At 40.0% G+C, this 15,755-nt stretch overlaps 3 protein-coding genes across 7 annotated transcripts in view; 1 reads left to right on the top strand and 2 right to left on the bottom strand.

The window, feature by feature from the left end:
- The window catches only part of ALKBH1 (alkB homolog 1, histone H2A dioxygenase), a 39,226-nt gene extending 30,944 nt beyond the window's left edge, over positions 1-8,282 (bottom strand). For 2 of the 5 annotated variants that reach the window (XM_074327142.1, XM_074327141.1), the window contains exons 1-3: positions 8,055-8,276; positions 5,672-5,780; positions 2,188-2,350 (exon numbers count right to left, since the gene is read on the bottom strand). In XM_074327142.1, the coding sequence (XP_074183243.1) occupies positions 2,188-2,350; positions 5,672-5,780; positions 8,055-8,237 (455 nt within the window). In that variant the 5' untranslated portion in view covers positions 8,238-8,276. Of the gene's footprint in view, positions 1-2,187; positions 2,351-5,671; positions 5,781-8,054 lie in introns of all 5 variants that reach the window. The other 3 variants (XM_074327139.1, XM_074327140.1, XM_019733532.2) reach the window with 3 other exon arrangements.
- A 4-nt stretch (positions 8,283-8,286) lies between these two features.
- SLIRP (SRA stem-loop interacting RNA binding protein) lies at positions 8,287-14,997 on the top strand. Its single transcript, XM_019733533.2, has 4 exons — positions 8,287-8,436; positions 10,938-10,996; positions 14,265-14,372; positions 14,890-14,997. Exons 1-4 carry the CDS (start codon positions 8,343-8,345, stop codon positions 14,959-14,961), a joined length of 333 nt encoding a protein of 110 aa, XP_019589092.2. The 5' UTR covers positions 8,287-8,342; the 3' UTR covers positions 14,962-14,997.
- The window catches only part of SNW1 (SNW domain containing 1), a 28,166-nt gene continuing 27,408 nt past the window's right edge, over positions 14,998-15,755 (bottom strand). The window contains exon 14 of the mRNA XM_019733531.2: positions 14,998-15,675. Within this exon, the coding sequence (XP_019589090.1) occupies positions 15,477-15,675 (199 nt within the window). The 3' untranslated portion in view covers positions 14,998-15,476. The remainder of the gene's footprint in view (positions 15,676-15,755) is intronic.

The following is a 15,755-nucleotide window of genomic DNA, read 5'->3' as shown; positions in this document are numbered from 1 at the left end:
GGGTAGTAAATGGCCAACAGTGATTGCATGGCCATCAGCTGTGGCTAGTTGGTCGTCAGCTGTAACCAGTGAGCCATTGGCCACTAATATAACTGCTGTGGCTACGCTAGCAGAGAGAAGGGAGAAAGAGAGAGAAAGAATGGGGGCCTAGCAAGAAGATGGTGGCTGGGCTGGCAAGTGTGGATGGCGGTTTGCGGACAGTGTGGATCCAGCCTCCATTGAGAGTATAGTGCCGCCAGAGAGAATATAGTGGTATGACTCCCCTATCTATGGCTCCGTGGGTGTTCCTTTTTGGCCTCACTGTATCCTGCGTTCTTGTGTGGGGAGCGGGAGCAGAGACCTCGCAGGCCGCCCCGCACGACAAATGGCGCAGCGAGCAGGGTCTCCCGCATGACACCTACAGACCACGAAGATTTTAAGGGAAAACCAATTGATTTTATTTTTCCTTTCCCCTTTCAGCTTAAGAAAAATCTTCTATTTCCCCTGTTAGAATAAGCGTGACAGTTTCTGAAAGCTGCACCGTTAGTCACTGAGTGCGTGCAACGAGAACACACAAGGCTGGTATAAAGGCTTTAAGAGGCTGTTCTACGGATTTCTCACACATTGCCGTACTCAGTCCTCACACTATCAAATGAGGAAAGGACTACTATGAGGCATAGAAAGGTTAAGGTTAAGAAACGTGCTCACGTTTACACAGCCATTAAATGGTAGAGCCAGGATTTGAACCCACGCAATGTGACTGTAAAATTAGTGCTCTACATATCATTAAACCCTTTACAGTCTGGCCCTAACCTACCTGTCCTGCTTAATCTCTTGTCAAATCTATCCATGACTTCCAGGAAGCATTTCCATAATCCACTTCTGATCTAGTCACCTGAATGACCATTCCCATAATATCGTATAAAGTCTATCCTTGTACCTGCCAAATTGTATTTAATTATATGGTTATAGGTCTCTGTCCTTGACTAACCTACAATTCCTGGATGGCAGGAACTGTGTCTTACTGTGTTTCCCCGAAAATAAGACCCAGCCGGACAATCAGCTCTAATGCGTCTTTTGGAGCAAAAATTAATATAAGATCCAGTCTCACATTATATTATATTATATTATATTATATTATATTATATTATATTATATTATATTAATTATATTATATTATATTATATTATATTATATTATACCCGGTCTTATTTTACTATAAGACCGGGTCTTATATTAATTTTTGCTCCAAAAGACGCATTAGAGCTGATTGTCCGGCTAGGTCTTATTTTCGGGCACACACGGTATCTGTCTTTGAATCTCTGACACTCAAACACAGTATCTGACACATCGTATCAGAAACCCAATGGTTATTTGTTGAATAAACACACGATTGCCCACACCCTGTGCTCCTATCTCACAGAACAATTCACTCTGTCTTAAATGTTACTTCTTTGTTCAGGCTGCTTTCTCTACCCAAAAGAGCCTTCCTACTTTTCTAACTGGCAAACTCATAATCATTTTTAAAGACCTAGTTTAAATGACAGAGAAAAAAAGATAATGGACTCAACTGAAAAATCATTTTTCTTCTTTGACACCTCCTTCCTGCCTAGCAGAATTGTTTCTTCCTCTGGCCCCCACAGCATTTTTCTTGCTGAGCTCTATTACAATTATTTGTGATGATACTGAGTTCCTGCCACCGACTATGCACTCCTGAGTGCAGGGCCAGTGTCCTCCTTATCTTTGTAACTCCACTGCTTAGCTTCGGGCCTGGTACACAACTGACCCACAAATATCTGTGGAACAGACATTAGTTCTCATGAAGAACAACTGTCCTACCATAAACCAGCTAGTAGCACTGACTTCACCTAGGAGAGCAGAAGTAAAGAGCTTTCAGGGCTACTTTTTGCCACAAGTCTTCAAAGGAACTCACTTTAAGTGGAAAAAAGGACTGAAGCTCAATGAAAATGTATCCTGATGATTAATGAGGATGAACTTGATATCTAAGCCATGATAAGCAAATCTTTAAAATGGATCTCAATTTAATATAACTGTCAAAGCATTGTCCAAATGTTCCTGGGGGAAAGAATATAATTGTGCTGCATTTGTGTGGAAATGAGGGAAAAATAAACAGGTCAGGTACTTTCACTGCATTGTTATAGTGACCCGAACAGAACACTAACATTTTCTGTGATTGACAAAACCTACCTTAGAAACTCTTTGCTCTGTTCCCATAGATCTCGTGTCTCTTCTTTAGTCATATGTTTGTCCAGGTTACATACATTAGGTTTCTGGGAATATAACTTAAGGCACTGCTTCACCCAGTGCCACTGGTAACCTGGGAGGAAGGGATTTGGGATGAAAATAAATCCTAGACAAAAAGGAGAGGAGGAAATTCTCCATCAGTTATTCAGGTAATTTATTTCTGCTGACATCCTTAAACCCACTACTTTATTATTTACTCCCCATCTCCTTCTGCTCATGCCTCCAGTGGCTTCCACAATGATAAACAAATGCTCTCATTCCTATCCTTCAATTTTAAAGGAAGAGAGTTCCTTTAAGTTAATAAAAAGTTAAAGTTTAAGTTTTGATGAACATTAGACTCTACCACTATGCAAATATCTCTGGCTTTTTGAGTTATTCTCAAGAGAAAGAAATATTCCAACACCATCAATTGTGTTACCCCAAAGCAAACTTTAGAATTGAAATTGCCAAAAGTTACCCCTCAAATTTTCACCAGGTGTCATCTTTTAAAGAGGTGGTAGCTGCTTCCTACAATTAATATGTTTATGATAACCCCAGTGTTCCCTTTTTGCCTTTTCTGTTTTCTATTTTCTGGCTAACAATTCTTTACATTTTCTCAGTCAAAATAATTGGTGTGAGTTCTGCCTCCCGCCTCACGTAACAGGAAAGATGGTATGTACATCTGCTCAGTACGGCATGATGCCAATACCTACAACATGTGTGTTGAAAAGATCCCGTGACCTTGAGTGTAATCTAACCTCATTTTTCTCCTTTGTAAAACAGGAATAACAATACTTAACTGGAATCCTATGCACAGAAGTGATTAATTTATCAAACATTCAACAAACATACACTATGTACTTTCTTAGGATTTAGAGATGATGAGATGAAAAACTTTGTCCTTAATGCAGTACCTGGAGAAAGGACAGTAGAGACAGTTATGCAGATAATGTCTTTTAAAAGCCTGGCTGTGAAAGGAAACAAGGGCTGAAGAGCAGTCAAAGAAGAATAAAGTAGTAAGGAGAGAGTTTAAGGTAGGGTTTAAAAATACCTAAGCATGCTCACAGACTATGAGGAAAGAGCCAGCGGAGAGGAACTGGTTGAAATAGAAAGAGAGAAAGGAATAGAGCAAGGTCTTGAACGCTGGAAGAGGTGAAAGGAGGTAGGATCAAAAAGGGGAAGGGGCTGGCGTTAAACGGAAGGAACTCCTAAAATGGGAGGATAGAAATGAGAACATTTGCTTCTAAGTGTGGAGGCCACTTTTACATTTTATGTATCCATAAAATTCTCCAAATAACTTAGGACAGTGATAGGACTGTAAATATTTTGAAGGAAAAAGATATGAAAAACTAACAACCTACCATCTGCTATCACCATTAATTCACAAAATAAAGATTAACACAGCAAAAATATTAGATGAAAGGAAGAATACTTCTGATCTAGTCCATGCTTGACACTGACAGGACATTTAATCCCTTTTTAGGCAGTTCATTCCAGACAACTGTTGTCTTCCTTTGACTGAGTTAAAATTTGCCTCTTTTTAATTTTCACACAGTAGCCTTAGGTTCTGACACACAGAGCCGCCTGTTTTTAATTCTTCTTGATAAATACTTCTAACTGTACAGCTAACATTTATGGATTTTCAGTAAGTGCCAGGCACTCACCTAGTAAGTACATGTGTACTCACATTGAATTCTCAGAATAACCTTATGAAGTGGGTACTATTTTTATACACATTTTACATCTGAGGAAACTGAGGCCAACAGAGATTAAGAAACTTGCCCAGGGTCATATAATAGTAGAGGGCAGAGCCAGGACTCACGTAGCCTGGTGTCAGAACCTGGGTCTTAACCACTAGTATGCACTGTTTCCCCTCCCTTTTTGAGTACAACTTTTCAGATGTTTGATACTCTCAGATTCCCGCCCCTCAAGTCTACTCTTCCCCAGTCCCAGTTTCTGGTCTTCAGACCCATCACATTCTTGCTGACTCTTGTAAAACCAGGCTGTGCTGTGCTAAGGTTCCAGGATCCAAAAGTAAACACCGTCCTTCCAATCAGTCAGAGTAAAAAGAGACTGTCATCTCCTATGTTTTGGACATTATACTTCTATTAAATGTTGCTTACCATGGTAGGGAAGACAGAATAAAGTCTCTAGGGACATGGTAAGGTATCAGTTCAATGATGTGGTTAAATCCTAGAAAACCTCAAAAAGCAAGGACACCAATTTGAACAATAGAAGACCAAAGTGAGATTGATAACTTAGTAGTATGAACAATCTGTGAAGAGAAGAAACCACAACAACAGAGAAATATGGCCTTGAAAACAGGAGCTAGGCCTGAAAGGTAAAGGGCAGACTTCATGAACACAAAGTGATTAAAGGACTGCTGGTGATGCATTCTCTTCATTTACCCAAATTCAAGGAGACCAATGCTTTTGCCTATAAAAGTTATCATTCAACTGCTTCCTTTGCAACTTCAGTCATAAGACTTAAGTCTTTAGTTCTTTAATACAGAACTAAAGTGCACGAGGCTTTTTATAGGAAGTATTAAAGCTGTTACACCTTCTCATGCTATTATAAACACTTCAGTGGTCATAATGTATTAAGAGCTATAACACAGACCTGGCCCTTAGCACAACAAAAATTAGTATTTCTATTTAGGAGTATCTCCTGCTTTTAATCCATATTTGAAATCACAAGTGCAATGTTAACTTTATGTCCTCTAGAAAGAAACAGGATGACAAGTATAAGATTATTTGGCCAAATGAGGCATTTCCATATTTTCTAAATAACATCTTATGAAAATATTAATATTATTTTAAAGTATGTATTTTAAATATTAAATGTTAAAATATTTTACATTAATAATTTTAATAATTACAATGGCCTCATGATCCTCAAAAAAGTTAGTAACATTACCCACTCTTCATTATCTTAATTTATTTGTAAAGTGAGCTACCCAGCATCACGAAAATTCAAAAATTCTACAGTATTTAGTCTATTAGGACTTCGGATCTCTAACTATAATTACTTTTTCATATGTTCCACCTTGATAGCAATAATTTTTAAGTTGCTGTTACGCCATTCGAGAATGTAGGAATTCTGTGCCTGGAGTGACCATTATGAATTATTCTATCACCCTAAACGGTTCTTCTGCCACAGTAGGTGTTTGGAGAGTTGTGGCAGGGAGCCTGGAGTCAAGGTCCTGGTTTTGGACTCGTACGTGGTGTGTCACTTTCTGCAATACAGGCAGGTATTACTGCCTCCTGTTCTACCCTTTGGGAGTGCTCATAAATCTAAATCTTAGATGAAGCAGAAGTTGGGGGGGTTGGCAGTGGAACACACATTTCTGTGTGCTTACTCTTCTTCTTTGTCTATGTACTAGCTTACAGTTCCTCCTGGGAAATTAGAGGAATGACTGCCTTCGTTTTCTGAGGTCAGCGACACTCACCAGGATAGCCTTCTAGCCCATAGGCTCGCCACTTGCTGACGGGTTGAAGTCCTGCTCTGTGTGCGTCGTGGTCACTAACTGAAGATACACTTAGCTGAGATACAATCACCTGACAGAAAGGAAACAGAAGTCAGAGGGCTAAAGCTATTTTACAGGTCAATTCTGAGAACCTCAAACCTCTAAAGACATGCGTGGTATGGGGCAAAGTTGGGAGTCATAAGTCTGGGGTCCTAAACTTAGTTCTAGAACTTACTTGGTATAAGAAGTTAAGATAAGTCACTTAACTTCTTAGAACCTCAATTTCCTCATCTATATACGATCAAAAACTAGAGAGCTATATAAAATTAACATAAGTAGTAGTGAGAAGCAGGCTGATTCTGGCCTTCGAGACTACTTTTTCCTGACACCACACCTCTGTGATTTCTTATAGGACACTGATCATGACAGATGTTTGGTGTTCTGGAATATCCTGAGTCACAATGCTCACTTTGGTTAGGGCTAATAATGCTCTGGAGGCATTTGTATACAGTTGGTGTTTAAACAGAGCTATGAGGAATACCGAGATGGGGGAGGGTGAGAGAATGGAAAGAGAGCTCTAACCATACAGAAAAAAAATGTACCAATAAAACACTAGGAACCCTGTTTGCTAAAGTACAATATTTGCTCTTAATTTTAGACGAAATTTCAAACTGAAACTCAGAACTTTTTGCCTTTGTTAATTAATTAGGAATTAAGTTTTTCAGGAGCTCATGAAGTTTTCTTTGCATGTAAGAGCATCTTATGGATGGTTCATTAAATTGGTTAAGAGATCCAATACGCAGTCACTAAAATAAGGACATTTAGGAAAAAAACAACTTTATTCTTCCATGAATAATAAACTTAGAGTCTGGCTTGCCTTTGAACATCAAATGTTCTCTTCCAAAGAGATATGATCTCTTATCCTATTAACCTTGCCAAGTGTGAAGATGTCCACACAAAATACCAGTAAGTGGTTGGTGCATAACCAGTCTATATAATAAAATAGCCATCTGGAAGTCTCTGAAAGTCCTGACCAAGCTAACTTATCCAGGTACCTAGGAGCTGATAAAATGTTTTTATTTTAAACATTTTTTTAAACATTTTATGATTATTTTTTAAACAGACCATACTTAATATTGCACTGTAATTCAGCAACACCCTCAGATCTGAAGTTTGTGGACCTAATCTATCATATGCTAAACTGAACCAAACTCTGAGCTTTTAAAGTTTTTCTGTTGCCTCCCTTGCCAAACTGTTGCCATCACTTTCTCCACTGCTCTCACCAGGTGTCTTGTAATAGTAACTCTTTTCTTTGCTAATTTGCTACTTTCCATCTGTTTTGAGCTGGGGAACTAAATACTCAAGTTTTTATGTTTTCAATAGTGTATTTATTGAGTGCTCACTGTTCTACTTACTATGCTAGATACAATGTCCCTTTCTCAGGTGGCTTACATTTTCAAAGTATGTAAGTATTATGGTAAAATATGGGCAAAAGGAGCTGAAGGAGGATCTGAGAGACTCTCCCACGAGACAAGTATATTATTCTTGGGGTGCAGATTTTCTGTATGTTATTTTGACAACTCTAAGACCATTTCTGCAAAAAATGAAGTTTCTAAGAAGCTGAGTTCTAGACAAATACGGTGTTATCACAGCATTCCAACTTTATTGAGAGCTAGGTATTACTAAGCTGGAAAGAATGCCTCATCCAGCCATCTGTGGACAATACCATGGACAAATTAAATGTCAAGTGTCCTCAGTGCTAGAGTGATTGTAAAGAAAATGTACTTTACACTATAGTTGTGATTCTCCCTGCCCCACCTCGTTACTTTTCTTAATTTTCATGGGGAAAGGTAGAAATAATGCATGATGCTTGGATTCGTTTGCCCTCTACTTTCAACTTGTAGAGATTATCTCAATCTTTCAATGCCCTCTTTCAAGAAAGCCCAGAGAAGACAGGGCCCAGCTTTATGGACAAAGGCTTAACCAACAACATCGATCCCTACTGGTTCTGGGATTACTCAGGTAGTTGGTTTTTCAAGCTCCAGGGCTTGAAACGTCTATGTTAGATTATTTGGATTTTTCCATAAGTCGAAGTAGAAATGCAAATGGGCAGTTAATGGAAAGAATAAACTCCAATTCTCAGACGATTTTGACCGTGGGTGCAGCCACGCATAGCCGCACGGAAAGACGGGCACCAGAGCGCCTCATCGCCAAAGTCGGTGGGCAGTGCAACTCCGCGCCCACGGAGGCCGAGCATCGCTCAGTATCAGTCCGGAGGCGAGAAGAGGTGAGGAGGACAATGAAAACCCTCCAAAAAGCCAGCAGATTTCCAGGGGTTGGGGGGGCGCCGCTCCTCTCTCCGTACCTTGTGGGCGCCGGGCCCCGTGCCGCGAGCAGCGTGGGCCGCCGAGAAGTCGATGACCCCTCCCAGGTCTGGGGTCCCGGGGCGGCTCTGCCGGTAGAAGCGGAAAAGCTTCCGAAAGGCGTCCTCCCCCGGCTCTGTCGCCAGCGTAGCCACGGAGCCCATGGCGGCCGCCATCTTCCCCATTTCGCCGCCCGGCCTCCTCTGGCCCGGAAGCAGATTCCCGTGCTACGTTGTGACTGGTCTTTCCGGGGTCGCGACTTTAGGTCACGGAGGTCCCTCCATCTAAAGATGGCGGCTTCGGCTGTGAGGGGCGCTATGGCTCTGAGGACAACTGGCCGGCCCGTTGCTTTTGTCAGAAAAATTCCCTGGACTGCGGCCGCGAGTGAGTGACGGAGACGTAGCAGGGGCGGCATTTCCAGGTCCCAGCGACGCTCACGGGGGCACTTCCATCAGCGCGGTCGCTGGGTCGGGAGGCGTGAGCTCGCTCCTGAGCTCGCCAATGAACAGAAAGAAATTTGTTCGCAATGAAGCGTGTACGAACGCCCCTTGAGCTTTGGGGGCACGTACTCACGGGTCTGCCGTTCGGGGTGATTTGCGCAAAGCTTTGTCACTTGGAAACGCTTCAGCTTTACCGTGTAGAAGAGATTATTTTGATTGCAGCGTGGAGGATGAATTCAAAGGGGCAAGATTGCAGGCGAGGAGACGACCTAAAAGGCAGTGTCAGTAATTTAGTTCAAAGATGAGAACCTGAACTAGGGTAATAGTAGCAGGGAGGTCGGATCCACTTATGGTAACAAAATAAAATCGACAGCTTTTCGCGATGGCGTGAAAGCGGGAAGAGCACACAGGAGGGAAAGAGAGGAATGACTTCCAGGTTTTTGCCATTGGTGAATTGCGTGGTTAGACTGTAGGACAAGCAGGTCGGAAGAAGATGAGTGAAGTTTAAATGTGTTGAGTTTGGGGAACCAGTTGGATAGAGGAGGCCGCGTATCATTGAGTGAGACGTGCGCGCTGAAGACAAGCAGCTTGGGCTAGAATTCCAGCTCAGCCGTTTAATAGTGGAGCCCGACTAACCGAAGAGTAATTAGGTAAAGGGCTCACCACTGTGCTTCAATTTCATCGTCTGTAAAGTGGAGTCAATAAGGCCTTCCTTATAGGATTCATTGGATTAAATGAGTTTATATGTAAACTGCTTAGACTTGTGCTAGATGCAGATTCAGTCCTCAGTAAATGATAGTTACTTTCATGATTTCTAAAGTTGCAGCTCATGGGAGAGGCATGGAGGCTGGAGATAGAGGATTGGGAGTAATCAATACTGACATCTGTCACCAACATTGATTTTCGTCAGCTGCTGTTGAGATAAGGTTTTTACTTTTGCTTATCAACATTTTGGTACGCAATTTCACAATTTACGTTTTTACACTTTACAATTTTACATTTGCTTATGGTCACTTTTGTAGATGTATCAGGTCAGCTCACTTAAAAGAATAGAACAGAGGTTACTGTTCTCTTAGTTTTAGTGGCCCACGTGTGATAGTAGGATGGGAAATAGATTGGTTTGTGTCCCACCTTCTCAATGCTGGGTGAAGACCAAGCCTATTAAAATGTCTTGCTCAGGCTCTGTGAAGCTGTGGAAAGGCTGAAGAGAGGGGTTTCTCCAGCATCTTGTAAATGCAAGATTCCAGACCCTAATGGGCTGACTTAACACCCTTCAAAAGAGTTTGTGTAACATTCAAATTTGAAACAGTCTCTCAGTTCATTCATTCAGCAAATATTTAAGGAGTATCTGTTACGTGGTAGGCACTGTTCTTGGTGCTTGCAGCTGTTTTTTCAAAAAATTGTAAGTAATTTGTTTTGGAAATGAATGTTTTCCAGAAGTTTTAATACCTGGTTTAAAACATGGATATTTAACACTATTTTCTTTAACTTCTGGTAGCATGTTATGTGAGATCCCGATCTTGCCAGTGATCTGTCAATCACTGGAAACAGTGGACTCTGCACTCAGGGAGCTTACACTGCAGTGGGGAGAGGAGACTTACAAGCTGCAAATGGCAGTTGTTGAACCAATGAGGTTAAATGAACTAGGGGAAAGAAGCAAGTAATATGAAATGTAAATCAGCAAAAGTACAAGCAGTGCAGTTCACAAGAGAAAATCATGTATTTTTTGATCTTGAAGATTATCCACTGTTTGAGGCCTCATCAGGCTAGTACGTTGTATTGTGTTGCATTATGAGCCCAATAAAATAATATTCAGTGGATGTATCTGGCCTGAGTCTTAAAGAATAGTTACAGTTTAGGCAGGAGGAAATAGGATTACTGAGATATCAAGGGGGAAGGAATGATGTGCCAAGATGGGAATCCACAGGATGGAGACACAGAATTTCATTTGCTGTACTCGAGAGTAACTATGCGCCAGCAATGGGAAATGAGGCAGGAAGAGTAGGTAGGGCCAACTCAACAAATTTTAGAAAACCAACTGTTTAACCTAGTGTAAACTTTAAATTCTGAAAGCCAAGTAAATTGAGGTTTTATTTGGAAATGTCTACTACAGCTAGCGGCACTCTGTTTTGTAATTGTCTTCTATGTGATCTTCTCATAGGGATTATAATTTGTGCACTTAGAACAGTACCTGGTATGATGAAGACTACAGTCAACTCAGTAATTTATCTGTTTCTGTCCCTACCCATCACCTCCTCAAATCTGGTACATTGCAGTTTTATAGTCAATACCATAGCTGCCTCCTAAATATCAAGGCTTCAGAAAAGACAAAGTAGCTTTGTTCACAAGAAGTTTGGGGACTCTAAGACCCCTTTTGGTTTCTATATACAATCTAGGATACAAAATACATTAAGTATTTTTAATATGTTTTCTCCTCCTATACAGGTGAGCTGAGAGAACACTTTGCACAATTTGGCCATGTACGAAAATGTACTGTACCTTTTGTGAGTATTATTTTTTTTTAAGTGTTGTTATCCTCTGATTTTTTATTTTTTGTCAAAGCATGTCAACTTATCTGAATGTCTAGTGGAGTAAACCTGTTGTCTTTGTTGATAAAATCATGGGTGATACTGATGAAAAAGAAAGAAAACCCTTATCCTAGGCGTTTATATTAGTTTTTTTATTGTTGAATAACAAATTGCCACAAACTTAATGGCTCAAAACAACATATATATACACATATACACACACACACACACATATACATATGTATATATACGTGTGTGTATATATGTGTGTATATATGTGTGTGTGTATATATATATGTATTTATATATATATATATGTATGTATGTATATAAAATATATAATCTCACAGTTTCTGCAGATAAGGAGTCTGGGCACAGCCTAGCCGGGTCCTTGGCTCAGCTGGGGCTTTGGGCTCATCAGAGGCTCAACTGGGAAAGATTGGTTTCCAAACTCCTATAGGTTGTTGGCCCAATTGTCTTTCAGCTTTAGGACTGAGGTATCTTGCTTTCCTGCTGGCTTTCAGCTGGAGACTGCTCTTAGATCCCAGAGACTGCCTGTAGTTCCTTGTTACTTGGCTTCTCTGGGCTATTTCACAGCATGGCAGCTTGCTTCCTCAGAGTCAGGAAGGGAATTTCTTTCTCTAGTTTGCCAAGACAGTCGTATAATGCAGGCATGGGAGTGACACCCCATCACCACTGCCATATAACCTGATCAAGGAGCAGTGTCCCATCACTTTTGCCGTTATTTTTTTAGTTCGAAGGATGTGACAGGTCCCTCCCACACTCAAGGGGAAGCGGTTATACAGGGGGTAACATGGTGGGACATGTGGATATCAGGGGGCCATTTTATAATTGTGCCTCCTATAGTATTATAATAAAGACTTGAGATAGTAGAGGATAGTTTTATCATAAAACTAATTGCCAGAGAAGTAACTATTTCCACCTTTATCTTGAGTGCTTTTATAAAGTGTTTTCATATTTAAATGTAATAAATATGCTTTCTCATGAGGGTTTAGAAATCTATAATTTGTTCTGCTTTGACCTGGGCTGTATTATTTGTGGGCTTTCTAAAATTACTGGTTTTGTGGGCGTGTGATATGAATACAGTTTATACACACTTCACTAAAACTACCCTTTTTCCTTGTGGCTCTGAAAAGGCTGGTAAAATATCAACCTAAATTGTCGTAAGTTCTTAACTCTTGGTTTAATGTTACTTGCCTTCCAAAATATAACATTACTCAGATCTAGTATTAGGAAGGTGTAGGAGGGAAACTAGCACTCAAATTGTCTAAGTTTAACTGGTACCTTCATACCTGAAGGGTAGTTTGGCAAAATCTATCAAAATTAAGAATTTAGGGCGGCCGGATGGCTCAGTTGGTTAGCGTGCAAGCTCTGAACAACAGGGTTGCCAGTTCGATTCCCACATGGGCCAGTGAGCTGCACCCTCCACAACCAGATTGAAGACAACGAGCTGGCACTGATCTTCCAGAGGGGTGGCCGGATGGCTCAGTTGGTTAGAGCGTGAGCTCTCAACAAGGTTGCTGGTTCAATTCCCACATGGGATGGTGGGCTGTGCACCCTGCAACTAAGATTGAAAATGACTGTATTTGGAGCTGAGCTGCGCCCTCCACAACTAGATTGAAGGACAACTTATGGGTCCTGGAAAAACATTGTTCCCCAGTATTCCCCAATAAAAATAAAAAAATAAAAATTTGCATTTGCTTTGATTTAGCAATTTGATTTCTAGGAATTTATTCTACAGAAATGTGTGGTTAGCATGTTGAAAGCAGCGTTTAATAATATCGTTACTGGAAAGAACCTAAGTGATTATTAGTGGGATTGATTAAATAGATACTAACTCATTGATACAATGGACTTTTATACTGTTGATTAAAAGGACGAGGCATATGTATTATGGACATGAAAATCTGTAAGCTTAAAAACTAGTTTTACAGAGTATGAAATTTGTGTTTCTTGAAGTTTCTATAAATAAAAGTAACAGATTTTTCTTGATTGTCATTTCTTTCTTAGTATAAACAGTAATTTAGGGCCTGGAATTAACAGATCTTAGATTTAAACAAAAGGCTTTGATTCTTGCTAAAACTAAATAAAATGTAACCAGAAAAAAATTAGTTTCTAGTTAAATTCATTGTACTCATGTTAGAAATCCAGGTTCCTATCTTAGATACAGCGTATCTAAGTTTTAACCACAAACAGGTTTTTTTTTAAGGCCTTTTCTTACGGAAATGGTCATATGGAGGTAGAGGTGAGTGCTTTAAAAGTTGTCTTATTTATCTGAAGTAAAGAGTGAATCACTGGGACATTACCAGAAATGTTTCCTGTGTTTTAGGTTAATATTTACAAAGTTACCTTTGAAGTATGGGGCTAATTTCTAAGAATTTGTTTTTTTTGGGGGGGGGGGCAGAGCACAACATAAATTTGTAACAAGATTCATGGTGTATATTGGAGTGGAAACATCTTGGTATCTGAACATCACATAGTAGGGCTGGTGGTGGGGGTAGGATGCATCCAACACACTACAGTCTCTTTTCCACATGGGCTAATGTGTACAAGTTGAATAAGCACTCTGCCTTTGGCACAAAGTAGCAGAATTGTTTAACCACAAGTCTGAAATGAGGTAAATAAGAGCAATATATTTTTTCTTTCCTATTTTTCATTAGGAGCGTGGATAATGGTGGTGGTGGTGATGAGGGTGATTGGTCTCAGAAATCGTCAGACATGCAACTAGGTTTTAAAGCTTAATTTTCTAGTTTCTAGAAGTTAGAAACAGGGAGAGTATTTCTTTATGTGATCAAAATTTCCCTGGACTATTGCTGTGTGTTTTGTATCTAGAATGAGACAGCTCATTCCCATGTTTTACTTCTCCAATGGCAGCAGAAAAGCAGAGAATGTTAAGAGTAACATAGATATTAAGCTTTGGGTAACTAGGAGGGTGAATATGTGTTAAAGCAAGGTTTTGGACATTTATCAAAATGTCTGTTACCACTTTTTGGCAGATAAAAAAATTGGTACTGTGTTTCCCTGAAAATAAAACCTAACCGGAAAATAAGCCCTACCATTTTTCAGGATGACATCCCCTGAACATAAGCCCTACTGCGTCTTTTGAAGCAAAAATTAATCTAAGACCTGTGCATATTTTTGGGGAAACACGGTATTTGATTTGGAGCTCATGGAAAAGTTCTCAAGTTCATGATTAATGTTTTCTTAAATTTTGAATTTTTAGGACAGAGCGACTGGCTTTCACAGAGGTATGGGTTGGGTACACTTTTCTTCAGAAGAAGAACTTCATAATGTACTACAACAGGAAAATCATGTTATTGATGGAGTAAAGGTAAATATTTTTCTGTATCATGAACTTTCTGTACATCAATTAATGACATCAGAAATGTGGAATGACAGGGCCTGTAGGAGAGCTGTGATTGAAGCTGCCTCAATGTTTATTAAAGAATGGTGGTGGTAGAGCGTCCAGTTGTAAAAGGTCTGGGGAAGGAAGTACAGGAAGACTGCTGGTTAGTATGTGTGTGTAACACGGACAGTGGAAACAGCAGTCTACTTACAAGTCAGGGAGATTGGGGTTGAAATCCTGGCTTTTCCACTATTTATGTGACCTTGGGTCAAACTGATTTACAATTCTTAAAAAATTATTTTTCGTTTTTTTCCCCTTTTTTTCTTTGTGATTTACAATTTTTAATTGAAGACCAGGGAGTATTACGAACAAAGAACAAAATCCTCTTGACTTATTGGTGCTGATTCCCTAATAGAAAGGTAGTCTTCAAGTGGCAGTTTTCAGTTTTAATGTTTTTGCAGACATTGCCTTTCTTTACAGTGCTTATTTGATTTTTTTTCAGCTCCACGTTCAAGCTCAAAGACGAAAAGTTTTGCAAGGGGATCAAACATCTGATGAAGAGAAAGATTTTTGAGAATATAACTGCCTATTAAATAACTCAAACTGAAAATTTTGTCTAAATGTTTTTATTTGAAACAAATAGTTGCACCAAGCAAGAGCTTACTCTCCCCACTCCAAATTGAAACAGAACACAGTAGGGGAAAACATCGCTTGGCAGGACAGTTCCAATGTGAACATCCTTCTCACTGTGTTTGGGGTAACTTCATAAGCAGTCATTCTTACACAAAGTCTTAACCCCAAATTACTAAGATCACACAAAAGGAAGTGGTCTTAATTTCATGTGTGGGGTAGTATGTTCTATAAATGCCAAGAGGTGGGAGAAGCACAAACACAACCCACTCTTTAAAAAAAACTAAATAGTTCAAAGTAGAATGATCCATCCCCCCCTTTCTCCCATAAGAAAAAGTTGCACTGGGGTCTGACACCCAGATTTGGTTTTTATCCTGGCCATTTAGAAAGTGTTCCCCCACATGACCTGCGTCATTAGGGTTATGGATAATAGTCCATTCACTTTGGAGAGAGAAATGTCTACTCCTTCCTCCTCTTCTTGCCTTCATGCTCATGTTCCTTGGGGCGGCTGCTATCTGAGGGTCTTTTAGAGCCACCGTGCTGTTTGGCTTCTTCCAAAAACTTGTCCAAACCAAAAGGATCTTCCTCAAACTGAACTGGTCCTTCCCGACCTCTTTGCCTACGGTCTGAACCAGAAAACTCCTTATCGGGAACAAATCTAGGAAAAAAGAGAAAGGACTTTTATGAACTACTTTGTTTTCACTGGTGCAAATATTGAAACTGAACTGTCTGCCTTGG

The sequence above is a fragment of the Rhinolophus sinicus genome, linkage group LG03, assembly GCF_036562045.2.
Source record: "Rhinolophus sinicus isolate RSC01 linkage group LG03, ASM3656204v1, whole genome shotgun sequence".
NCBI lineage: Eukaryota > Metazoa > Chordata > Mammalia > Chiroptera > Rhinolophidae > Rhinolophus > Rhinolophus sinicus.
The sequence above is the reverse complement of the archived record's forward strand: the minus strand, read 5'-3'. Positions and strand labels throughout refer to the sequence as shown.

Excerpts from the sequence above, each read along its gene's own strand:
- SLIRP (XM_019733533.2), top strand. The coding sequence starts at position 8,343 with ATGGCGGCTTCGGCTGTGAGGGGCGCTATGGCTCTGAGGACAACTGGC. Across the intron at positions 10,997-14,264 it reads GAAAATGTACTGTACCTTTT|GACAGAGCGACTGGCTTTCA; the intron begins GTGAGTATTATT and ends TTGAATTTTTAG. Across the intron at positions 14,373-14,889 it reads ATGTTATTGATGGAGTAAAG|CTCCACGTTCAAGCTCAAAG; the intron begins GTAAATATTTTT and ends ATTTTTTTTCAG.